Source organism: Leptonychotes weddellii, chromosome 6 (genome assembly GCF_054177405.1).
Source record: "Leptonychotes weddellii isolate Sample4059 chromosome 6, ASM5417740v2, whole genome shotgun sequence".
Lineage (NCBI taxonomy): Eukaryota > Metazoa > Chordata > Mammalia > Carnivora > Phocidae > Leptonychotes > Leptonychotes weddellii.
In genome coordinates, this window is record NC_138374.1 from 130342093 (window position 1) to 130369266 (window position 27174).

Here is a 27174-nt window from a genome sequence, read left to right on the forward strand (position 1 = left end):
ATGGGACGAGGGTCTGACAAGGGAGACCCCCAAGGGTGCAGAACGCAAGGAAGCTCTTTCAGATGGAGCAAGGGGCCAGCGTAGGGGGAGTCTTGAAAACGAGCCCCTCCTAATGGGTTGGCTCTAAGCGCCCTCCTTGCTTCACCCCAGTCCCAGCCGTGGTGATTGTCCACAAGTGAAGCGGAGAATGGCGCAGCTGAAGGCAACTGCCTCAGAGGAGTAGTTAAATCTTATCTAGTGGCTTGGATTTAGACTGGTGGCCCAGGATGGCAGGTTTGACTGTCCTGAAGATGATGTGCTGAAGCGCCAACTGGTGTTGGAGGCCAAAGGAGATGAGCAGATCCAGCAGACTAGTCTGTGCTTAGGGTTCAACTGGTATTTTTCTTGCTTTCTTTTTTTTTTCTTTCTTTCTTTCTTTAAGTGGTATTTTTCTGTAAAGTTATTTGGGTGTGCCAAAGTGAACTCTCCCCCAGGTCATTAGGAGGGAAAATTAGTTCAATTCTGCTTTGTAATGAAATTACAGCTGTTCCTGGTGGGAAGGAGGCCTAAGGGAGGAAAGCTAGTGTTTCAGAAATATTTTTAGTCACAGACTAAAAAAAACTAACAAAAGCAACAGATTCCCCAGGAAAACACATGCCCATGCATGTACACAAGTAGAATTTTGAGTATAACTTACTCAGACCCTACATCATCACCCCAGTTATCAGTCTGGTAGTCAGGAGAGGAAGTAGGGGTGAGGGCAGCTTCAGAGGAGAGCATCTCAGGAATGTTAGCTCTTCTTAGGGAATATGGGCCACCTCTGTAAGCCCAGAGGGTCCAGGGCCATGGTTGTTGCACAGGCTATATGCTCAAAGGCATCCATCCGGATGTCCCATATTTCAGGATCCTCGATTTTTGTCATGAAGGCTCTAACATTCTCCTAGCCTTCCTTGCCTTGGCTGACCAATGCAAACAACTATGGAGCTCTAAGGCTCTAACAATTAGTTTTTCAGCCTCAAATGTGCCTACCCTTCTACTGCAAGAGATCAGGGCCTCTTTGGAAGCTACCAGAAGTGTTCTCTCACTTAACCATGAACTGCTTGCTAACAGTAGAGTACCACTACAACTTGGTAACTACAAGCCAACTCCACTGTCTTTGTAGGCTTTGGTCCTCCATATATACATATATTTTAAGATTTTATTTATTTATTTGACAGAGAGAGAGCACAAGCAGGGGGAGCAGCAGGGAGAGGGAGAAGCAGGCTTCCCGCAGAGCAGGGAGCCCGATGTGGGGCTCAATCCCAGGACCCTGGGATCATGACCTGAGCTGAAGGCAGATGCTTCACTGACTGAGACGCCCAGGCGCCTCAGGTCCCCCATATATTTCAAAGGCCTGAACCATTGCATATGCCACAAGCTTTCTCCTCTACCAGGACATCTTCCCAGCTCACCACTAGGGGAATCTACCAGCTGAGTCACCACCTTGTGCCATGTCCCAACCACGACAGCACTGTCCTTACCTGCTGGGTAGCAGATGAGCCAGTCCCGAATCCCCATCTGACCACCCATTTTCTTGGACCACTCTTCATACCACTTGTGCTGATATGGGCCCCCTAAAAAGCCCATGGCAATAGGATTAAAGACAGGGGAGAAGTGGCTGGGAGAGGAAATAGGAAGGCGCCAGAAAAGCCTGGGAGAGAGGTCCTTCAGACCACAGGACGGGCTTGACCCTGAGAATGGGACAGGCACAGCGACAAGGGTGGGCAGAAGCATTCTAGACTAGATGAAGACTAAGAAGGTTCAGCCAAGCTGTTGTGAGTCCTTAAGTCAAAGTTGTTAGCAATCAGAAGAACCTATCTCCTAGGAATGGACGGGCCTTAGTAGTCCAACGACACATTAGCAATCAGTAGAACCTCCTATCTCCTAGGAATGGACCCGCCTTAGTAGTCCAACGACACAGCGTCCTTGGCTGTGTCTAGCCTAGGGGAAGCATGGCCAGGGAGCAAATGCAGCTATGTATTTCAGAGCACATCAGCTGGGGCTCTTGGTCGATGTTCTTTGTAGGTAGAGGTCTTTGAGGTACTTCTGGCCATCACATAACTGATGGTGAAGTACTGAAATATCCAACTAAAATTGTTTATCTCTTGGAGAATGCATTCACAGATCCAGCAGCTCTCAAGTCTCCTCCCCTCCTTTTTTTTTTTTTTTAAAGTAGGCTCCATGCCTAGGGTGGAGGCCAGCTCCGGGCTTGAACTCACAACCCTGAGATCAAGACCTGAGCTAAGATCAAGAGTCAGATGCTTAACCCACTAAGCCACCCAGGCGCTCATTTGTTTGTTTTTACATTTATCATGCCATGAATTCATAGGGACTGGGTTCCAGCAGCTCAGGCTCCTTCCCATTGGCTCTCACAAGTACTCTGGGTGGGGCAGGCTGGTGTTTCAGTTGAATCCAAGTACCTTTGTCTTGGGCTTCCTTTTTCTGATTTTTTTTTTTTTTGGACACAGAGAGACACAGCGAGAGAGGGAACACAAGCAGGGGGAGTGGGAGAGGGAGAAGCAGGCTTCCCTCGGAGCAGGGAGCCCAATGTGGGGCTCGATCCCAGGACCCTGGGATCATGACCTGAGCCGAAGGCAAGACGCTTAACGACTGAGCCACCCAAGAGCCCCTCTGATCATTTTCCTTCACCCACTTCAGGAAGCTAGCTCGGCTCTTTGAGTGCTTAATATGCTCCATACGTACCTTAATTCTCATGGCAAGAATCTTGCCCTTCACTTGTTTGTTTATAGCAATGCCAACAGCATGCTGGGTAACACTGTGGACCCTTCCAGTTTTGCCTCGGTAACGTTTGTGGAGCGTTCCTTTTTGAACAGTGCCCATTCCCTTGACGTCCACAATATCACCTTTCTTGTAAATTCCCATGTATGTGGCCAAAGGAACAACTCCATGTTTTCTAAAAGGCCAAGAGAACACGTAGCAGGTACCTCTCCTCTTTCCCTTTGTATTGGTCTTTTGGGCAAATTGCTGGAAGGTGGCGGTTCTGGTTGAAAGGCTGTCTTTTGCTTTTCCCTGGGCTCTCCTGGGTCTCCTCACTCATGTGTAATATCCTAGTCAGCCAAGAACGTGTGAGGAGTTTATCTCAGCCATTCTGTGTCTCTCTCACTTCCAGGATTCCCCCTACTATCGGCTTCATCTCTTGTTCTGAAGCAGACCCTCATCTTCAGTCTGGCGGAACTGCTTGAAGGATTGCCCCTAATTTGTGCCTAAGTAAGTCCGCTGCTCATTGCTGGCAAGGCTCTGGGACTTTGCTCCCTACACCGAACAGACTCTGACACCTCTCGCAAAACTGAAAACTTCCCAGTGAAATACAACACAACAAAACACAACAAAATGAGATTCCAGGCTCTGATACCCTCACCAGTGAACTCTACCCGTAAACATTCAGAGGAGAGTTAATACCAAGATTACACAGAGAGAAGAAAACGATGGTACACTTCACAACTCATTTTATGAGACCAGCATAGCTTTAACACCAACATCTGACAACATATTACAAAAATGGAAAATTAAAGGCCAGAGTCTCTTATGAGAACATGTAAAAATCCTGAACACAATTTTAACAAACCAAATCTAATAATACATCACAACCCAGTTTTATTTATTTAAAAAACTGTAAGGTCAGTTTAATATTTGAAAAATCTAGGGGCACCTGGGTGGCTCAGTTGGTTAAGCGACTGCCTTCGGCTCAGGTCATGATCCTGGAGTCCCGGGATCAAGTCCCACATCGGGCTCCCCGCTCAGCAGGGAGTCTGCTTCTCCCTCTGACCCTCCCCCTCTCATGCTCTCTGTCTCCCATTCTCTCTCTCAGATAAATAAATAAAACCTTTAAAAAAAAAAAGAAAAAAAAATATTTGAAAAATCTATACTTTAAATAATCTGGGTCTGGCTCAAAAACAATGTGCAATGATCATTCTTTTTTTTTTTTAAGATTTTATTTGAGAGAGAGAGGGAGGGAGGAAGAGAGCATGAGTGGGGGAGGAGGAGGAGCAGGGGCAGAGGGAGAGGGAGAAGCAGACTCCCCACTGAGCAGGGAGCCCCATGCAGAGCTGGATCCCAGGACCCTGAGATCATGACCTGAGCCCAAGGCAGAAGCTTCACCAACTGAGCCACCCAGGCGTCCTGATCACTGTATCTTTAGATATGGATAAATCCTAGGATAAGTAAGAAGGGGTAGGGCCCTTCATTATCCCTCACTATGAAAATAACTCTTTCTTGAACACCCTAAAGCAGTGTTTAGCAAAATATATGCCTTGAAACAGTGGTTCTGGGGAAAAAAGATACCAGGAACACGTAAGTTTAGAAAAACCTGTGCACTACTGTGTTCCCACTTAACTTCTTGGAGAGTCCCAATGTCCATCAGCACACTTACCACCCTGGGAAATACTGCAATTAAGAAACTTACCTATGTTTGTTTAAACCAGTATTTTAACTAAAGTTACCAAACCAGAGAATCCTTTTTTTCTGGTTTGCCTATTACTAAGGAGCAGAACCAGTGTATGGTGGAAGTCATCCTAGGAAATGCTTCTCTATAGTAACCAAGTGTCAAAACAACAAATTATCTTTTACAAGGAAATAAACAGTATTTTGCTACCTTGGAGGAGGTCCTAAGAGACCTATTTACATGGAGAAGGATATTTATTGATTTTAGCTTTATATTAGATAATGTCTCATGTTTAATATACAGTTGTTAATAATTTATTATAATTGTTTTCTGGCTTAAAAAGTTGTATTTAGTATAAAAATGCAAAACAATGCAGAAATTTTTTTTTAAAGATTTTATTTTTTTATTTATTCATGAGAGACAGAGAGAGAGACAGGGGCAGAGGGAGAAGCAGGCTCCCCGCGGAGCAGGGAGCCCGATGCAGGACTCGATCCCAGGACCCTGGGATCATGACCTGAGCCAAAGGCAGACGCTTAACCGACTGAGCCACCCAGGCGTCCCACAATGCAGAAATTTTTTATAGAATGTGAACATCCTCTTTAATTCCCTCCCTAAGAGCTAATCATTAACAGCAGTTTAGTGTTATTATTCAGTTTTGAATATTCACATATGCGAAGTTTTTAGAATACTGCTCACCTACAGAAGAGTTGCTCAGTTTTCGCTATCTACTGAAAAATGCATACATTAATATTATAAAATCACTTAAACTTTCAAACAAATATGAAATAAATATTAGAACTTTGAAAAATATGTGGGACAGGAGAATATTAAAAGTTAAATACAAAAGAGAAGATTAAAGAAGAAACAAACCCTGAAGAAGGCTGAAGACTGACATCTGATAACTTCCAACAAGAAACAGGACACAAGGGGCACCTGGGTGGCTCAGTTGGTTGGGCGACTGCCTTCAGCTCAGGTCATGATCCTGGAGTCCCGGGATCGAGTCCCACATCGGGCTCCCTGCTCAGCAGGGAGTCTGCTTCTCCCTCTGACCTTCCTCCCTCTCATGCTGTCTCTCATTCTCTCTCGCAAATAAATAAAATCTTTAAAAAAAAAAAAAAAAAGAAACAGGACACAACACAGATGTGAAACAAACGGATAATTTGTTTATTTTAGGATACTCAAAATATTTATCTTTTGAGTGCTCTGACAGTATCACAAAAAAACAGTTTCCACTATGGGTATTAGAAATCAAGACGTGCTTACACAGGAAGATATTCACAGGCCCCAAAAGAGGAAATGAATAGAAGAGATGGGTAGTTGATAGTTAATAACTGCAGGGGAGGGATCTCTCATCCATAACAACACAGGACTTGGAATGAAATGAAGATCAACAGAGGAGGGGCCTCCAAGTGTGTCATTCTATTACCTGAAGCCCCACGGTTTGTCACCAGAGAAGAAAACAATTAGGCATTCATGTTCCCCTCTCCACTGGTGGTGTTTTTAGGGATTAAGTGGGGTTTAAAATGACAAGAAATAGAGTTTTGTAAGTAAAACCATATGAATGAACACACCGGATCAGTCTCATGGATCATTTAATTCATGACAGACCGTCTTGACAATAGCATCCATGGCTATTTTGTGGAAGGATCTCACGTCCCTCTATGCTGACAACTTAAAAGTTTCAGGTGTAGCGCCAAGAGTTATATTTTCTTGTAACAGCTCAGTCTGAAACATCACAATGTCTTTAGCCTGTTCTCAATCCTTCTGTCAGGTCAATTTCACTACCTCCTGCGGTTCTTCTCTGGCTAGTGTATTTTTCCTGTGGTATGGACACAGAGTTACAGATAGTATTCCAGATGTGAAATCTTGTTTTGTACACTGGTACATTGGTTTGTGGGGTATGTATGACCCTCCCTCCCTTTTTGCTGATCTTTGTGGCTGAAGAAGAAATCTGGACCAGCATGGTTTTTTCTGTTGTTTTTTTTTTTGTTTTTTTGGGGGGGGGCGGTTAAAGACTTTATTTGACAGAGACAGAGAGAGAGCACAAGCAGGCAGAAGGGCAGGCAGAAGAAGAGGGAGAAGCAGACTCCCTACTGAGCAAGGAGCCAGATTCAGGACTCCATCCCAGGACCCTGAGATCATGACCTGAGCTGAAGGCAGACAGACGGTTAACAGAATGAGCCACCCAGGCGCCCCTGGACCAGCATGTTTGAAGAACAAGAAGATTATCTCTGTTCTTCCTTTCCTGAACTTAGGTGATAGTCAATCCTTTAAGTTTGGTGGAGAGAGAACTAGACCAGCAAATCAGGAGACCTGGCTCACAGTCTGGAATGATCAATAATGAACTATGAAACCTTATAAGTTATTTAAATTGTATGGATTTCAATTTATTCATCTATTAAATGATGAATTTATATAATTGTGACATTGTAGCCTATCTGTCACTTTCTCTATATTCTTACTCCTCACAGGGACTCATAGTAGAATATTCCTATCTTGGCATTTTACTTACTAGAATTGGTGAGTGTCAACTACTAACATAAATATTTCACCTTAAATGCAAATGTACCTTAAATGTAACATGCACTTCAAACCTTAAATGTAACATGCACTTCTCTATCAATGTGTAAGGAATGTCTCCATTGTGCATTTTAAAGCCTATGCTCTTTATGTCCTAGCTCTAAGTTGGAACTGTATCCATCCCTTCTTTATACATTCTTTCATTAAATGCTGAGTTCCTATTATGTGCCAGTAAGACAGATATCATTCCTACTCCTACTGAGCTTACAATCCCGAAAGAAAAGAAAAACATCCTCGAATAAGCCATGACAAAAAATGTGATGCTAAGGAAAGTACTAAGGAAATGTACAGCAGAGACATCTAACCAGGTCCCAGAGCAACTTTAATTTGTGAAAATAATCTTTGGCTTCACTATTTGAAACTGGGAAAATTTAAATAAGTTATATCTGTAGTTCTACTTTAAGATAAAGTAATTTAACTAAGTAATAACATTTACAAATTCTCCTTTCCCTAGAAAAGTAGCTGTGGTTCAGCATCTCTGTATCAGTAATACCTTACAACCCAGGAGATTTCCCAAATGGCTTTATATTTCCTAACAGCTGGGAACTGCTTCCTTCCTTTCATATGGTAGGAGTAAACAATAAAGCATTTTCCCCAAGTGTTGTGCAAAAGTGGCCTGACACAGGTAAAATGAATCAAATCCAATATAACTTATCCATTGTTCACAGAAATGTTTCAGCTGTATTCTACATGGAATACCCCACAAACCAGTGTACTGCATTTGCTACAAAGGAACCTAATTGGCCAATACAGACAATAGTGTTTTGTGTATTTAAGAGAGTAAGGCTTCACTGTTGCTGTTATTGTTGAATACTTTTATTTTTTTAAAGATTTTATTTATTTGAGATAGAGCGAGAGAGAGGAGGAGACTGCTGCAGGAGCAGGGGGAGGGGCAGAGGGAGAGGGAGAAGCAGGCTCCCCACTGAGCTGGAAGCCCGACACAAGCTCAATCCCAGGACCCTAGGATTGTGATCTGAACCAAAGGCTGATGCTTAACCGACTGAGCCATGTATGTATGTAAATCCATTTAATTTAAATAACTTTCATATGGTACTTAGTGAAGGTGCCCCTTAGCTAAGATCTTATTAGCCAAGTCCCCATAGTTAGGAGATTGCACTAAAAAGCTAAGTTTGCCCTAATACATACTTACCAATGAACCGATATAGTCACATAATATATTGTGAACGTGCAGTGAAATCAATATACATTTATATAATTTTAAATACTGAGCAGTATTCCATTGCATACATTTGTTATACTGTATTAAACAATCCTCTTTTTTAGCATTTAGATATTCTGCTTTTTAAAAATTTTTAAATTGAAGGCTGTGAGAACATCCTTAAAAATGCTTATCGGCCCATCCTCTGATTTTTTTCCTATTGTTGGATCAAAAAGCATGCACCCCTTTAAGGCCTTTGATACACTAATAAATTACTATTAAAGTTTAAACCCATTTAGGCTCAAAAGGCAGAGGCTCCTGATGCCAAAAAACATCAGGCAGCTGGAAGTTGGTGGAGTGAATACAACAGGTTAGACCCAAGGGTGGGCAGAATACTGGCAGAATCTATTATGCTTTAGGGAGAAACTGTATATAGATCATTTAATTTGGGATATTTGGGCATATTTTAGGTTGTATGTGCAAGAGTAACCATAAAACCCACGATGAATGAAGGGCGCCTGGCTGGTTTAGTCAGTGCAGTGTGGGACTCTTTATCTCAGGGTTGTGAGTTCGAGCCCCATGTTGGATGTAGAGATTACTTAAAAATAAAACCTTCAAACACACACACACAAAACCCCCATACTGAATGAAAGTCACAGAAACAAAACTTAGTATGGCTAGAGGTGAAAGGTTCTCACAGAAAAACCAAATTATACGACAAAGAGTGTGGAAATCACTTAGAAAAACAATTTAAGTATAACTGTTAAATTCCAGGCGCCTGGGTGGCTCAGTTGGTTAAGCGACTGCCTTCGGCTCAGGTCATGATCCTGGAGCCCCTGGATCGAGTCCCGCGTCGGGCTCCCTGTTCGGCGGGGAGTCTGCTTCTCCCTCTGACCCTACCTCCTCTCATGTGCTCTCTCTCATTCTCTCTCTCTCAAATAAATAAATAAAATCTTAAAAAAAAAAATAACTTAAATTCCATCCAATTTTTATGTATCTGTGACCTTTAGGCCAACTTGAAATATGCAATATATAAGCCTTCAGGTAGATGAAGACAAAGAAAAAATATTTTAAAAATCTTACATACTTGTATATATGCATTTTTACGTACTTTTCTAACCTGAATTAGTAATATCCCAACATCATCTCAGTCTTTCTTTTCACCAGTTATTTTAGGTTTCACAAATGGTAAAAACTTTGTAAAATAAAATTTATATATATATATCTATACCTATATAGAAGAGGTAATATAGGCACAAGGTAAAAAAAATTAAGCAATTTGAAAGAGTATACAGGGCGCCTGGGTGGCTCAGATGGTTAAGCGTCTGCCTTTGGCTCAGGTCATGATCTCAGGGTCCTGGGATCGAGTCCCGCATCGGGCTTCCTGCTCCTTGGGAGCCTGCTTCTCCCTCTGCCTCTCTCTCTCCGTCTCTGTCTCTCATGAATAAATAAATAAAATCTTTAAAAAAAAAAAAAAGAAAGAGTATACAGTAATAAAGTAAATCTTTACCATGGGTATTCCCAGTGTTACTACCCAAAAGCAGTCACTCTTACTGGTTTCTCACATATGCTTAAGATGGGCTATGCACAGGGGTGCCTGGGTGGCTCAGTTGGTTAAGCGTCTGCCTTCGGCTCAGGTCGTGATCTCAGGGTTCTGGGATGGAGCCCCACATCAGGCTCCCTGCTCAGTGGGGAGCCTGCTTCTCCCTCTCCCTCTGCTGCTGCTTCCCCTGATTGTGCGCACGCTCTCTCTCTGTCAAATAAATAAAATCTTTATTAAAAAAAAGTAGCATATGCTACAAATCGTTCTGCATTTTGTTTTTATCATTGTATCTTGGAGAACATTCCGTATCAGTACAAAGGTATTTGCCTTGTTAAAAATTTTTTTAATTAAAGGCAAAAAACAAAATAGCTTCATGGCCTAAAGGAATTACTTTTGTGGAAGACTAATAGATAATCTGAGATAGGTTATCATAACAAGAAAAGACAAGGAAGATATCTATTCATTCATTCCTTTACTTACTCATTCAACATGTTTTGAATGTTCACCATGTATGAGGCACTTATTGAGTATCAAGAGCATAAAGATGAATTAGAAACCATTTCTACCTTCTAGGAGTCACAGACTATCAAGAAACATAAACAATTAGGCAATCATAATACTGTGTGATGTGATATTATAGTATACCTTGGCAACACAAAGAATTAAGTAATCAACTCTACTTGTGCCAGGAACAAATGCTAAGCACTTCACATCCATTGTCTCTTAGGAGACTCACTGGAACCCCACTAAATGCCTGCAAGGGATCCTTAATAGTCAGGGTTTCATTACCTAGGTCCTCACAGTTAATAGATTGCACTAGGAAGCAAAAGTTTCCCTATCATATATTTACCAATGAATCCAATCATTTATAAAAATGAATCATCAAATATCCCTCCTCGTTTAACATATCTTTCTGCTCCATTAGTTTATTTGCAAATTCAGTCCAAAGTGTTTGCAAAGTGAAATTGCAAATCTCTTTTAAAAGATGTAGGACTTTCATAAAGTCATGGAAAATAATAGTGGAGAACCTCTATAATTATAAGCAAAGCTACTGACAAATATAAGGATGTTGTGGAAGTACAGGAGTTAATAATAGGAAAAGAAAAAACCATCAGGGGGAGTGGTATAAACAGACATTTCACAAGAAAATTATTTGGATGGAAAAGGATTCAAAAGCAAAATATCTTTCTCTTTTATATAAGCCTCATGGTAATCAAAAATCTATAAGCACATATACAAAAGTTAATGACAAAGGACTCTAAGCATACCACTACAGAAAATCATCAAATCACAAAGAGAACAAGAGAAGAAGGAATAAAGGACTCATGAAATAGCCAGAAAATAATGAACAAAATGACAATAATAAGTTCATACCTATCAATAATTACTTTAAATGTAAATAGACTAAATTCTCCAAGGAAAAGACATAAAGTATCTAAATGGATTAAAAACAACAACAACAACTATATGCTACCTACAAGAGACTCAGCTGAGCTTTAAGAATACATGTGGAATGGGGCACCTGAGTAGCTCAATCGATTAAGCATCATCCTCAGCTCAGGTCATGATCCTGGAGTCCAGGGATCCAGCCCCGTGTCGGGCTCCCTGCTCAGCAGGGAGTCTGCTTCTCCTCCCTCTGCCCCTCACCCCACTCATGCTCTCTTGCCCTAGTTCTCTCTCAAATAAATAAATAAAATCTTAAAAAAATACATGTGGACTGAAAGGATAGAAAAAGGTATTCCTTGCAAATAGAAATCAAAAGAAAGTAGGAGTAGCTATACTTAAAATCAGATAAAATAGACTTTAAGACAGACTGTAATAAGAAACAAAAAAAGGTCATTATATAATGTACCCAAAAGAGGGTCAACATTTGTAAATATTTATGCACCCAGCATAGAAGCATCTCAATATATATAGCAAATATTAACAGACCTGAAGGGAGAAACAGCAATATAGTAATAGTAGGGGACTTCAATAACCTACTTTCAACAATGGGTAGATAATAGGGACAGAAAATCCATAAGGAAGTGTTGCACTTAAACGATATGTTACACCAAGTAGAATTAAGACATTTAGAACACATTATACCCAAAAGCAGCAGAATGCACATTCTTCTTAAGTGCACGTGGAATATTGTCTAGGAGAGATCATGTTAGGCCATGAAATAAGCCTTAATAAATTTAAGGAGATTAATATCATGTCTAGCATCTTTTCTGACCACAGTGTATGAAACTAGCAATCAATTACAAGAAGAAAACTGGAAAATTCACAAATACGTGGAGATTAAACAACATACTACTAAAGAACCAATGGTCAAAGAAAAAAATTAAAGAAAATTTTTAAAATAGGGCGCCTGGGTGGCTCAGTTGGTTAAGAAAATTTTTAAAATAACTTTAATACAGGACGCCTGGGTGGCTCAGTCGGTTAAATGGCTGCCTTCAGCTTGGGTCATGATCCCAGGGTCCTGGGATTGAGTCCCGCGTCAGGCTCCTTGCTCAGTGGGGAGACTGCTTTTCCCTCTGCCTGCCTCTTCCCCTCCTTGTGCTCCCTCTCTCTCCGACAAATAAATTCTTTAAAAAAAGGTATCCACAGGGCACCTGGGTGGCTCAGGCGTTAAGTGTCTGCCTTTGGCTCAGGTCATGATCCCAGGGTCCTGGGATCGAGCCCTGAATCGGGCTCCCTGCTCAGCGGGAAGCCTGCTTCTCCCTCTCCCACTCCCTCTGCTTGTGTTCCCTCTTGTTCTGTCTGTAATAAATAAATAAAATCTTAAAAAAAAAAAAAGTATCCACTAAACAGGTCCTGTGCCAGATATATAGGTCAATTGGAGACTGAGCTCCTAAAAAGGACTGAAGCTGGGGAAATGAAGCTATGGGCAGTCAACAGAATTACTTATGCTATTTATGTTTCTCTGTGAATGAAATCAATGTCTTTTTGGCAGCAAAGTGAACCACTAAGGTGAAGGGTAAGAGTCTAAATAGTGAGTAAAAGTGAATTATTGGCCAATGATAGAGGAATACTGAGTAAGCACGACAGTTGTGTATTTGTAATGGGGAAAGTCACCTCAGATTTTAGGCTTCTATTAAGATGGGCCAGATTTGCACATGGGAAAAGGAATGTGGATCTGTTTTGGTATTTTTTTTCAAATGCCCCTTCTAACTAATATTACAGAAGTTTATTGCCAAGACTGAAGTTTTTATATTTTCCTCTCTTAAAAGGCTGCCCTTCCAGCCACTCTGTGTCAGGTTTGTCCCCATACAGGTTAAAACCCAGAGACCAATTTGCCAAGACGTTTTTTTTTTTTTTTTTAAAGATTTATTTATTTGAGAGAGCGAGAATGAGAGAGAGAGAGTACATGAGGGGGGTAGGGTCAGAGGGAGAAGCAGGCTCCTCGCTGAGCAGGGAGCCTGATGCGGGACTCGATCCCAGGACTCCGGGATCATGACCTGAGCCGAAGGCAGTCGCCCAACCGAGCCACCCAGGCGCCCCCGATTTGCCAAGACGTTAATGAAATTAAGTTTCTGGAATCCTCACTTGCACTAGGCCCTTTCAAAGAAGTATTCACTTTTGTATCTAATTTTTTTTTTAAAGATTTATTTATTCATTTGAGAGAGCGAGAATGAGAGAGAGTACATGAGAGGGGGCAGGGTTAGAGGGAGAAGCAGGCTCCTCGCCGAGCAGGGAGCCCGATGCGGGACTCGATCCCGGGACTCCAGGATCATGACCTGAGCCGAAGGCAGTTGCTTAACCAACTGAGCCACCCAGGCGCCCCACTTTTGTATCTAATTTTGATCCTATTTTGATTTTGCCATACCATTTTTCTTAAAGGGAGTCCCTAGAATTGTATAAGCTTTGGGTCACATAAAACTTAGAAATACTTCTGGTAGAAACCTTAGAATTATTTAAGTATTCTTATTTACTTCATCTTTTTTTTTTTTTTTGGAGATTTGAGAGAGCAAGCAAGCGAGTGAGCACACACAGGGAGAAGGTGAGGGAGAAGTAGACTCCCCGCCAAGCAGGGAGCCCGACATAGGGCTCAATCCCAGGACCCAAGACCATGACCTGAGCCAAAGGTAGACGCTTAACTGACTGAGCCACCCAGGTGCCCTTACTTCATCTTATTTAATTCTAAGAATTACTATTTCATCCTACAAAAAGTTCTTAGTTTAGCTCTTTCCCAGTTTCTGCTGATACTTTAGTTCAAGTCTCCCTTTACTTGAAAACTGCATCATGGTGATGGCCTGATAGTTGGTTTCTCTGACTGCAATCTCTCTCAAAAATGTATCTATCCTGGGGCGCCTGGGTGGCTCAGGCGTTAAGCATCTGCCTCCAGCTCAGGTCATGATCCCAGGCTTCTGGGATAGAGCCTCGCATCGGGCTCCTGCTCAGCGGGGAGCCGGCTTCTCCCTCTCTCACTCCCCCTGCTTGTGTTCCCTCTCTGTGTCGCTCTCTGTCAAATAAATAAATAAAATCTTAAAAAAAAAAAATGTATCTATCCTATGTAAAGCTGCCAGACTAAATTTTTTTTTTTCACAGAAACACTGCTTATTTTGCAAAATTCCCATCCAAGCTCAAGATATTTGGGTGACTTTCCAGTCACTTATCTTCTAAAATTGAGATGCTTAAACGCCCAGGCATAAGTGGCAATCAATCAGAGGGTATCTGAAGCTGCAAAAGAAATGTGACATATTTTCCTAGAGTATCATTTTTACTTGACAGTAAGTTATTAAAAAAAAAATTTTTTTTGAGAGAGAGCGAGAGAATGGGGGGGAAGGGCAGAGGGAGAGGGAGAGAAAGAATCTTAAGCCCCAAGGTGGGGGTCTCAATTTCATGACTCTGAGATCATGACCTGAGCCAAAATCAAGAGTTGGATGCTTAAGTGACTGGGCCACTCAGGTGCCCCCATGGTAAGTAATTTAAAAGATTACTCCCCACCTCTCTACTTTCTTCTTCTTACTTAGAACAAACAGATACAGAGTTGAACACAGGAAGAATTTTTTTATTTTAGCTCAGATGCAGAGAATTAGATTATCATTATTCTTGGTTCATGACACATTCGCATCATTGGTGTGTTCAAGGCCCTCAAGCATTCAGTCTTTCATTTAAAATAACAAATATCCATGAAATCACCACCAACTTGAAAACTAAGACAGGAATTTACATTTACATCCATCTCTTTGATCCTCCATTGCATCACTTATTATCATGACCGTTATAGAAAGTCTACCACATCCTGTAATTCTTAAGCACTTACTCTTTCCACTCGATATTATATTGTTAGGATTAATGCACATTGTGGCATATAACTGTAATACATTCATTTGTAGTGCTGTTTAAATACACTCCAATTTATTTATTATATAATTTATTCCTCTACGTGTAGATAGGCATTGAGTTGTTTTCAGATCTTGGTATTAAAAAGAGTGCTCATATGGGGCGCCTGGGTGGCGGAGTTGGCTAAGCAGCAGATTCTTGGTTTCGGTTCAGGTCATGATCTCAGGGTGGTGAGATCAAGCCCCTTGCTGGGCTCCACCTTCTGCGCAGAGTCTGCTTGGATCTCTCTCTCCCTCTCCCTCTGCCCCTCCCCTCCATTCTCTCTCTCTCATAAAATAAATCTTTTAAAAAAATAAGATTATGGAAAAAAAATAATAAATAAATAAGATTATGGTAACATACATATAACATCAAGTTTGCCATTTAACCAGGTCTGGAGGTGCAATTCAGTGGTATTAAGTACATTCACTTTCTCGTGCAATAATCACCTTCCTCCATCCATCTCCAGAACTTTTTCATCTTCCCGAACTGAAACTCCATGCCTATTAAACAATAACTCTCCATTCTTCCCTCTTCCCAGTCCCTAGCTCCATGACCCATGAGATCATGACCTTAGCCAAAACCAGGAGTCAGACACTCTACCACCGGAGCCACCCAGGTGCCCTTATCATTTGGTAATTGTTTAATATTTTGAGTAAACACCATACTTTTTCCTAGTGGTTGCACCATTTTATATTCCCCCCAGCAATGCTCAACTGTTCTAATTTCTCCATATCTTTGTCAACACATTATTTTGTTGTTTTGAACAACTGCCTTTCTACTGGGTGTGATGTGGTATCTCATAGTTTTTATTTGAATTTCCCTAATGATTAGTGATGTTGAGCATCCCTTCATGTGCTTATTGGCCATCTGTAGATCTTCCTTGAAGAAACATCTATTAAGTCCTTTGCCCATTTTTGAGTTGTTTTGCTGCTGTTGAGTTGTAGTTTTTCATATATTCTGGATTTTAATCTCTTACCAGTATATGATTTGTGAACATTTCCTCCAATCTCATAAATTGCCTTTTCACTCTGTTGATTGTATCCTTTTGTGCACAAGTTTTAGATTTTGATAAAGTCCAACTTATTATTTTTTGCTGTTGCCTATGCTTTCGGTGTCATACACAATAAATCACTGCCAAATCCAATCTCATTAAGCTTTTCCCCTGTGATTTCTTCTGAGTTTTACAGTTTTATTTCTTAGAAGTTTCTGATCCATTTTGAGTTCATTTTTGTATATGGTATAAGGGTCTAACTTCATTCTTTTGCATGTGGATATCCAGTTTTCTGAATACCACTTCCTGAAAAAGCTGTCCTTTAGCCATTGAATGGTCTTGGCACCCTTGTTGAAAAACATTTGACCATATATGCAAGTGTTTATTTGGGGGGTTCTCTATTCTATTTCACTGGTTTATGTATCTGTCTTTATGCCAGTACCACACTTTTTTGATTACTAAGGCTTGAAAGTAAGTTTTGAAATGAGGAAGTATGAGACTTCCAACTTTATTCTTCCTTTTCAAGATTGCTTTGGCTACTCAGGATCCTTGGAGGTTCCATAGGAATTTTAGGATGGATCTTTCTATTTCTGCAAAAAATGCTGGAATTTTGACAGGGATTGCACTGACTATGCGGACTGCTTAGGGTAGTATTGACATCTTAAAAATACAGCATTTCAATCCATGAACACAAAATGTATTTGTGTCTTCTCTAATTTCTTTCATCAGTATTTTATAATTCTGAGTTACAAATCTTTTGCCTCCTTGGTTAAACTTATTTATAGGTATTTTGTTTTTGATGCTACTGCAAATGGAATTGTTTTCTTAATTTCCTTTTTGGATTGTTCACGGTTATGGAAACACAACTGATTTTTGTCGGTGGGTTTTTGTATTCTGCTACTCTGCTCAATTTGTTTACTAGTTCTTTTTTTTTTTTTTAAAGATTTTATTTATTGAGACACAGAGATACAGAGAGTGAGAGAGAAAGCATGAGCAGGGAGAGAGGCAGAGGGAGAGGGAGAAGCAGGCTCCTCACTGAGCCAGGAGCCCGATGTGGGGCTCGATCCCAGGACCCTGGGATCATGACCTGAGCTGAAGGCAGACGCTTAACCATCTGAGCCACCCAGGCGCCCCTGTTTACTAGTTTTTTTTTTTTTAAGATTTATTTTAGAGAGAGAGAGAGAGCGTACACAAGCAGAGATAGGGGCAGAGGGAGAGAGAATCCCAAGTAGACTCTGCAGAGCCCAATGCAGGGCTTGATCCCATGACCCTGAGATCAGGATCTGAGCCTAAACCAAGAGTCGAACACTCAATCAATTGAGCCACACAGAAGCCCCTGTTTACTAGTTGTAACAGTTGGTTTTTTATGTGGAATCTTTAGGGTTTTCTACATATAAGATGTCATCTGCAAACAAAGATTAATTTCAATTTTTCCTTTCCAATTCGATGGCTCATCTTTTTGCCAACTGAAAGGAGTAGTCCTGAATTAGAGTTCCCTGGTCATTAGAAACTTTAATACCAATCCCTTAATGCAAAATTCATATATACTGTTAAAAGTCCCAATCTTCAGGCTCTATCTCCAGATCTTAGGCTCTCATTCTCTCCCTTCTGCTCCTAAGGAGTACTGCAGCAAAAAATTTTTGAACACTAACTGGTTACAGCATCAAGCTTAAGACCCATCAGTCTCTCAAATATACAACATAAATCTTAACAGTTATTGGTTTATAAACTCCCTTAAGAATTTGATAAAAACTATGAATCTTTGATTCGGGAAAAAAATGCACAAAGTTCTGTCTACAGTTTCAGATTTATGGCTCTCCTGAAGTTCAACCATGTACCTCTTACAGATAAAATACAGTCACTTTACCTAGTCAATTCTATTTCTACTAAACATACAGCCTCTTCACACATATTGGTTATTTCAACTACACACAAACTATAATGTCCTCTCTCTCATTCCCAATTCAATGCTTTTGATCACCACTTCTCCCACATCCTAATTTCACTTTTTCCTCAAAGTCCAACTAAAATTCCCCATTCTTCCAAGATATTTGTCCAACCTATTGTCCTCTCTCCCAACTGTATCATTCATTCATTATATATTGGGAAGCTTCTCTGTGCCAGGCCATGTTCCAAAAGCTGGGGATGCAGAAATAAACAAGACCCAGTCTCTGTCCTCAAACACAGTGCTGCTTACCCAAAAGACAAATTAAACACATACTTGGGACCCACACTCACAGAGTGAAAATTATTTTAATAAATAAAATATTCCAAAAGATAATAAACTCACATTTACTTTAGCATTTGTTTTATTTTAAACTGTATTTTGGGGAGGGTCCTCATAATCTTTTCAGTATTCGTTTCTCAGTTTTTATCTAGTCCTGCCAGCCTAGTGGGGAAAAAAAAATCTTTGTATTTGAGAAAGATCACTATTGGCTACATAAAAGAATGGCTTAGAGGGGACAGTTGGGTGTGTAACTGGAAACCAACCAGGCAGAAGGCTGTAATGCAAAGGAAGACAATGGTAACCTGAGTTAAACTGTAGGAGTTGAAAGATGTGGGGAAAAAAAAGAGAAATGAGGCAGGGAGAATTTATCACATTTGGTGATGAGATGTTCCTGTTTTCTGGGTTGAAAGACTGGGTACATGATGGTGCTACTCTTTAGGAGAAAAAGGGAAGAAGGGAAGATTGGAGTTTGGGTAGAAGAACTGGAAAGGTTTAGTTTCAGATCTCCAAATGTAAATGCCCACTTGGCTTTCAGGTATCAGGTCTGAAAATCAGGGAAGAAACTTAGGCTACAGATACTATTTTACAGATCAGAAGCAGACAGATGGTAACTGAAGCTTTTAAAGAGAGTAAGAATCCAGGGAAAATGGATAGAATGAAAAAAATTGTTCAATGATTATGAGGTAGGTGGTTTAATAGAACCAATAATAGTAACAGTTAACACTTAATGTGCCCTCTCCATGAGCCTGGTACTGTTCTAAACACTTTACTCACATAATCTTTAAAAAAAAATAAAACCCTTTGGGGGCGCCTGGATAGCTCAGTAGGTTGGGCATCCGACTCATGATTTTGGCTCGGGTCATGATCTAGGGGTCATGGGATCAAACCCCGCGTCCAGCTCTGTGTTTAGTGTGGAGGCTGCTTGGGATTCTCTCTCTCTCTCCTCTCCCTCTACCCCTCCTCCCACTTGCATTCTCTCTCTAAAATAAATAAAATTAAAAAAAATAAAATCCTTTGGACTTAGGCACTATTATCATTATGCCATTGTATATTCAAGGAAACCAAGGCACAGTGCAGTGAAAGATTTGCTTAAAATTACACATCTAGTGAAGTGGTGAAGCCAAGATTTGAAGACAGGTAGTCTGACTTCAGAACTTTGCTCTCATTCTATATAAACCTCAAAGCAGTTCTGGAAGGTAGGCATTTTTATCTCTACAAATTTAAAGTGAGGCTCAGAGAAGTTGCTCTTACCCGTTCATATCTCAGTTATAAGCAGGGATTTAATTTTTTTTTGAAGATTTTTATTTATTTGACAGTGAGAGAGACACAGCAAGAGAGGGAACACAAGCAGGGGGAGTGGGAGAGGGAGAAGCAGGCTTCCCGCCGAGCAGGGAGCCCAACATGGGGCTTGATCCCAGGACCCCGGGATCATGACCTGAGCTGAAGGCAGACACTTGAAGACTGAGCCACCCAGGTACCCCGTGGGATTTAATTTCTCTCATAATCTGTTATGATGCCTAGCCGAGTACTAAGTATTTGTTTATAAACAGTATTGTTACTAATACTTCTAATAAGCACACTGAAGGGTTAGCTCCCATTTACCTTCCACAAGTTCCTTGAGGGTGTACCACAACATAAAGTATAAACTAAGGCAGGGGGGAGACACAGGTACATGAAATAGTGAACCCTACCTCAGAGAACAGCAAAAGGAAGTCCCAGGACAAAACCCTTATAATAGGCATAGAGATTGGAGCAGGACGGTAAAGTCTGAAATGGTGGTCCTCACGGGGAAAACTTTTGAAATCTAAAAATTAATACAACTGGGGCACCTGGGTGGTTCAGTTGGTTAAGCAACTGCCTTTGGCTCAGGTCATGATCTTGGAGTCCTGGGATCGAGTCCCACATCCGGCTCCCTGCTCCGTGGGGAGTCTGCTTCTCCCTCTGACCCTACCCCCTCTCGTGCACTCTCTCTCTCAAACAAATAAATGAAATTTTAAATTAATACAACTGAAAGCTTAGAAAACTTGGAAATATGATAAAGGAATCTGGTAGAATGTAGAAAATACGTTATTTTAACTTGCCTCTAGCACTGTTCTTCAATGAGGGGATTAGGGTCACTATATTGTTGCCAAAGGGAAGGAAATGTTATCCTAGCAGCCCACGGTTCTGTAGTTGAAATTCCTCTTATTACTGTATTTTGTTGATTATGAGACTTTTCCCCCCACATTTTAACACTTCTGAATGGGATGCATCTTACAATCAATGGTGTGTCATGGGTTAACTAGTTGTTTATTTTCTTTCTTAGTCATATATAAAATAATGTTTCATCTTACAATCAATAGCATGTCGGATTTGATCAACTGTGTCAGGCACAGCTTTAAATACTGTATAATATACTCTTTCTCATTTAATCTTCGTAAGTTTTATGCAGCTGTGTTATTATTACCATATTTGCAAATAAGGAAACTCAGGCTCAAGGACTAAAGATGCTTAAGGACAGGTGTCAATTAAGTGACAAAGCTAGAATTGAAAATCAGGTCTGATTTCAAAGGTCATGCTCTTCTTGACAGATGGCAGCTACAATCGTGGTGAGTACAGTATAACAGAGTTGTGGAATCACTACTTTGTGCACCTGAAACAAATGTAACATTGTGTTGTCAACTGTATTTCAATTTAAAAAAAAAAAGTCATGCCCCTTTTGTGCTTCAGTATTTACCATGAGCGATACAGAGTTGAATAAAAACCTATCCTAACTTTTAGTCATACTATGATCTAGCTCAAATGTGAAGCCTTCCCCAACTCCTCCAAGAAGAACCAATTTTGCCCTCATCTCTGCTCCCATAACATTTAACGAATACCTTGATTATACCTTATTATAATGTTTAACATCCAAGGAGAACCTTGGAAGTCAGGTACAATATTTTAGTCACCCTCTCTGACCCTACAGTGCCTATCACTGTTCTCGACACATAGTAGAAATTCATTGCTAAAAGGAGACAGGCTCTCTGCTGCTAAGTCTTAAAGAGACAAGAAATGCACATAAAGCTAAAAAAGACCAAAAGTAGAACTCTAAGTACAGTGGAGTTTAAGAAAAAAGAACCAATGATAGAAAGTACAAGTCAAGGGGAGACAGTTCCGCCAGCTTCCAGATTTTCATAAACACAAATACACTCGTACAAACAGAATCAGCTTGAAAAAGTTGAAAACTTCTACACAGGCTGAAACCAAGCTTCTAAGACATTTCCTTTAACCTATACAGCATTTAAAAACTTGAGTTACCAGCATTTATAAATTGAACTTTCACATAAAATCAGGACTTCTGGGTTTTCCTGGAAAACGGGAAGATAACGAAAACTGGGTGCTCCTTCTCCCAGGGAAACTGGCTGGATCTGAGTACCAATTACTCCTTTCGGATAAAATTATCACTCCCTTATTTATGCTAGTACCTCCCACCGTTTCCTTCTGCCCAGCCCGCATAAGATCATTTATATGCAACCAGCCGAGGCATTTGGGTTTATGACCCCTTCTCCAGACACATCACTCACTGCTCTATTACACACCACGTATTCTTCAGCACCGGCGTCTTCGCCTACAAAGGCCCCCCGCAAAGCACTCCTACTCATCTAAGCATTACTTCGATTCCTTTTCTCTGACCACCCCCTCAACTGGGTCACCGCAGCACTCTGGCCATACCTCTATTAAAACCCTAATCACACCGGATGTACAAGTTTCTCTCCTTCGCTAGGACAGGAGTTCCTTGAAGCCAGCAGCCACGACTAACTGATTTTCGCGTCCCCAGTTCCAAACCCGTGGCCTTGCATCTAACGCAGGCGTTCAGTAAACTACCTAAAGTCTCAGAGGTGGGGCTGAGGCAGAAGCGCAGACGAGCGCACCCAAGTAGATTCCGGCCGAGAGGAGAGCGCGCATCACCCCAGCGAAAAAGAGCCACCGCGCGAAGTCCCGGAGTCGCACTTCCGTCGCGAAAACTCAAGTTCCAGCTCTCGCGAAAACTCAAGTTCCAGCTCTCGCGAGATTCGGTTTGAGTGCCCGCCCCCGAGCCGGCGTGGTTCCCCCTAGATTCGCGCGGCCACGCAACTCTCCGGAAGTAGCCCTTCCGGCGCTGTGCCCCGGAAGCGGAAGTGTGACTGTAGTCTGTCAGAGAGTGTTACTCGGTGGTCCAGGAATCCAGGGAAGTCGTCGTTTAATTTTTGCAGGCTCTCGAGCGCTTCCCCCCTGGCGGGTGGGAGTGCAGAGAGGAAAGTGCAAGATGAGCACCATGTTCGCGGACACACTGCTCATCGTTTTTATCTCCGTGTGCACGGCTCTTCTTGCCGAGGGTGAGAGCGGCTGCTTCTCTGACGTTTGATCAGCCCCCATGGGAAGGATCCTAGGCCTGGGGACCCTCGCGCCAGCAAGGGAGTGGTCGCGAGCCTTGCTTGCTTGGGGTTGGGATGGTGGGGGTGCTCATCTACTCCAGAGAATCGGGGCCAATCGGGAACAGGAGCGGGAGGGGTAGCGTGGAGTCCGGTTTAGGGTCGATTTCACTTGCGTATTTGTGGAGACACCTTCATACCATGTGTCCGTTATTTTGGTTGAAGAGTCAGATGTCTTAACATTTGAAAAAAGTTAACTGGTGGTAAATATAAAGCAAAAAGTTGAAATCCCTCCTCACCCAACAGTGACCGCCAGTAAGTTTGCTGTGACCATTACAAACATATTTTTCTGTTAGCATGTTGCTTTTAATGTTTCAGGTATAACCTGGGTCCTGGTTTACAGGACAGACAAGTACAAGAGACTGAAAGCGGAGGTGGAGAAACAGAGTAAAAAACGTGAGTATGGCAACATCCTTTAGATACAGTTTCAACAGGTCAAGTTCATTGAATGCATGGAAGCCTTTGTGATGGAGATGGCTGGTCGTCCTTCTTGGATAGAATTTGGATAGAGAATGAGCTGGAGGTAGGAATTCCAGGCGAAGAAAATCAGATATGTGCAAAAATATGGAAATTGTGGTGAGAAGATGTGTTTGGAGAACAACAGGTCATTATGATTAGTATCCAGGTGAGCGGTGTCTTCAGGGATAAGGCAGATTTCAGTTGTGTGAGGCGGTTGAAGGACAGTTTGAGTAAAAGGTTAAGAACAAGTACAGTTTGTGGTCTTTGAATAAAGCAGGAACTCCACAGGACACAGCTGAGGGGACTGCTAGAGGTATAATGTGAATGGTTCTTTATAGGTTTGATGTAGCTTTCAGTGTTCTTTTCTGCCTTATAAAGATTAAGTATAACTTTTGTATCTTAAAATTCCTCTGACTTTCTGTATTCTGTGACATCTTTATGTCTTCATAAGGGTTTAAAGTTTTCTTCCTTACAATATCTCACTTGATCCACATAGCAACCATTTGTGATCAGTTGTATAGATATTATTCTTTCTTTATAGAAAAGGAAAGTGAGGTTCAGAGAGGTTAAATAACATACTAATATCATAGAGCAAACAAAGAATTAGAAACCAAACTCGGGCTTTTGAAATTATAGTTTACTGGTCCTTGACGTATTCAGTGTGGATAATGCACCTCAACATATTAAAAACCAAGCTCATTATCTTTACCTTCACAAACGTGATCCTCCTCCGGTATTTCTCTACGTGACGAATGGTACCTCCATGCTTCTGATAGTGCAAGCCAGAAACCTTGATACACTTTCTTCACTTCGTTTTCAGGACATCACACTCTCTTGGTTTTGCTCTTCCCTTACAGGTCTTTTTTTTTTTTTTTTTTTTAAAGAGAGGTAGGGGAATTGGGAAAGGCAGAGGGAACGTGAGAGAGAATCTTAAGCAGGCTCCATGCCCAGCACAGGGCCTGAAGTGAGGCTTGATCCCAAGACTCTGACCTGAGCTGAGATCAAGAGTCAAACTCTTAACCGACTGAGCCATCCAGACGCCCCTTGCTGGCCATTTTTTGCAGTTTCCTTGTTGGTTCCTCTTTTCAACCTCTTGTTTTTGGGCACCCCAGTTTGTTTTTAGTCCCCTACACTCACTCCCTTGGTGAATTTAGTCATGTGCTCTATTTGTCAGTGGCTCCTAAATTTATATCCCTAGCCCTCTCTCCTTAATGCAAGATCCATATATCCTTGTAATAACATCTGTATGGTGAGCGATGGCATCTACACCTGTGGTGAGCATAGCATAATGTGGAGAGAAGTTGGATCACTATGTTGTACACATGAAATTAACATTGTATGTCAACTATGCTCAAATAAGGATTTACATATCAATTTGTCAATTATACTGTAATGTCGAATATACATTTCAAACCCAACATGTCCAAATTGAATACTTTTTCCTCACTTAAGGCTGTTGCATTTGTAGCTTTCAGGATCTTGGTCAGTGGCAGGTCTGTCCCTCTACTTGCTCAGGCCATAATCCTTGTGCAGTTATCTTTAACTCTTCTCTCACACCCCACATCTAATACTTTTGGGCTGCCTTTAGACATATCCAGAGTCTGACCACTTTCCATCACCTCCATTGATAACTACCTTCAATCTTTGCATGAATTATTGCAGCAGCCTCCAACAAGTGTTCCTGTTTCCCTATAGTTTGCTCCCAAGATAACAGCTAGAATAATCCTTTTTTTTTTAAAGTAGGCTCCACATCCAGTGTGGAGCCCAATGCAGGGCTTGAACTCAGGACCCTGAGATCAAGACCTGAGCTGAGATCCAGGGTCAGATGCTGAACTGACTGAGCCACCCACGTACCCCCAGAATAATCCTTTTTAAAGCTATTAGAGCATGTCCCATCCCTGTTCATAACCCTGTGATGGTGTCCCATTTTCACTCAGGAACAGCCAGAGTCCTTACAGTGGCCTGTGGAGCTTCCCCTGTTACTGCTCTGATATTCTTCTCTCACACACTCTGCTTCAACCACACTGACCTTGCTGTTCCTCTCTGTACATCAGCCACACTCCTGTCTCAGGAGCTTTCTACTGGCTGTTCCCTCTGCCTAGCATGTTCTTCTCTATGATATCGGCTTAGTTAGCCCCATATCGTCTTCAAATCTTTGTTCAAGGTTTACTTCTGTGAGTCTTGACCACCCTCTTTAAGACTGCAGCCTGCTCATCTCTTCTACCTCTGCTGCTCCTCATCTCCCATACCCTGCTCCATCTTTTTTTTTTTTTTTTAAAGACTTTATTTATTTATTTGACAGAGAGAGACACAGCGAGAGAGGGAGCACAAGCAGGGGGAGTGGGAGAGGGAGAAGCAGGCTTCCCGCTGAGCAGGGAGCCCGATGTGGGGCTCGATCCCAGGACCCCGGGATCATGACCTGAGCTGAAGGCAGGCACTTAACGACTGAGCCACCCAGGTGCCCCTACCCTGCTCCATCTTTCCCCCCATGGCTCTTGTCACTTTCTAATGTATTATATGATCTATTTATGTATTGTGTTACTGTTTATTGTTTATCTCCACCTGCTAAAATGAAAGCTTCACTAGGAAAGCGTTTTTGTTGTTGTTCTGATATATCCTGTGCACCTAGAACAGTGGCACATAGTAAATGTTCAATAAATATTTGCTGATTTGAATACTTTTTTCTCTCACCCTGTATGTGCAGTCCACCATCAAGCCCTGTTACTGTTCTCCTCCAGGAAAGTTTGCGATCTCTCCACATCTCTTCAGTTCTGCCGCCACCACGTAGTCTAAACGTCTGTCATGTTTCCTGTGATCTACTGCAGTAGCCTCCTCATTGGTCTCCCTGCAGCCACTCAGATTTATTCTCTACAGTACATCCAAAGTAATTTTTTTTTTTTTTAAGACACAAATCTTATGTTACTTGCTCTTCTCAAAATACTTTGTTTTTCCCCATTGCTTTTCGGATAAAGATGGGGCTTGCAAGGTCCAGCATGGTCTGGTGCCTCTTCCCTTCCCCTGCAACTACATCCTGTATCAGGTTATCCCTTGCTGTCTATTATCTAGCCACTCGGGCCCTTTTTCCATCCTCTGGACTAGTCTTTTTCCTACTGTGGGCCCAGGCCTTATCTGCTCTTCCCTCTAACTGGAATAACTTTCCTTTCTCTTTTTGTCTAGTAAACTCCTACTCATTCTGTCTAGTAAACTCCTACTCATCCTTTAGCTCTCAAAACCTTATTTAGTCTTTCAGAAAGGTCAGATCTTCCTATTATGGGTTCTACTTTATCCATAGATGTCTCCTTAGAACAGATTTATCTAGCCTCAGTCCAGTGCCGTAGAAGACCAGGTTAATGTTCACAGTACCATCTTATGTTTCTGTTCTCTAGCCTTCTTGTTTTTTATGCAGTTATGGTTAAGTGCTAAGTAGTTATGTTATGGTCCTTCTGGAAAGGGAAAGAAAAATTTTTGTTTCTTTGGTTAATAGTAATGATAAAGAGTAAAACATTCAGTGTTTTCTGTCGGTTTTGTTTTTTAAAATGTTATTCGGTAACATCTTGTAGAATTTGATTTAATTTCCTTTTATGATCTCATACTAGTAGGTTCACTCTAAATGTCTTTCTCCCCCATAGGTATATGTCATGTTTTATCTTTTTATTTGCATAAAAGAGTATGGTACTTAGACACCAGTGCATATATTGAAACTACAAACACACACAGACATTTTATTTTAGTCAGCACTTTACTGTTTCACTTGCAATATTGGAGTCAAATCGAAGTTTACATCTCTTTGTTAAAGTAGTAATACCAATTTTAGAATTCAGGTAGCATAATTAATGTACTAAGAGAAAAAGTCTTACCTGCCAATTCTCTTTGATGCAACTTTTAGAAATAATACATGTACTGTACTGTTTGCTGGTAAAGGAAGTATGCTAAGATATTATACAGAACAAAGAATGTAAATAAACTAAGTAAAGGTAATTTTTGACATACCTATTCTTAGTCCTTTAATAGGTGGACTATGATAGGTATATAGATGAAAGATAGTAAAT

At 41.3% G+C, this 27174-nt stretch overlaps 1 protein-coding gene across 4 annotated transcripts in view; it reads left to right on the forward strand.

Annotated features, from left to right (window-relative positions):
- Window positions 1–22332: 22332 nt before the first annotated feature.
- TMCO1 (transmembrane and coiled-coil domains 1) overlaps window positions 22333–27174 on the forward strand; it is a 52329-nt gene continuing 47487 nt past the window's right edge. Inside the window, exons 1-3 of one of the 4 annotated variants that reach the window (XM_031037584.2) lie at window positions 22552–22570; window positions 22985–23062; window positions 25830–26009. In XM_031037584.2, coding sequence (XP_030893444.1) covers window positions 25928–26009 — 82 coding nt within the window. In that variant the 5' untranslated portion in view covers window positions 22552–22570; window positions 22985–23062; window positions 25830–25927. Of the gene's footprint in view, window positions 22571–22984; window positions 23063–25829; window positions 26010–27174 lie in introns of all 4 variants that reach the window. The other 3 variants (XM_031037585.2, XR_014146607.1, XM_006741992.3) reach the window with 3 other exon arrangements.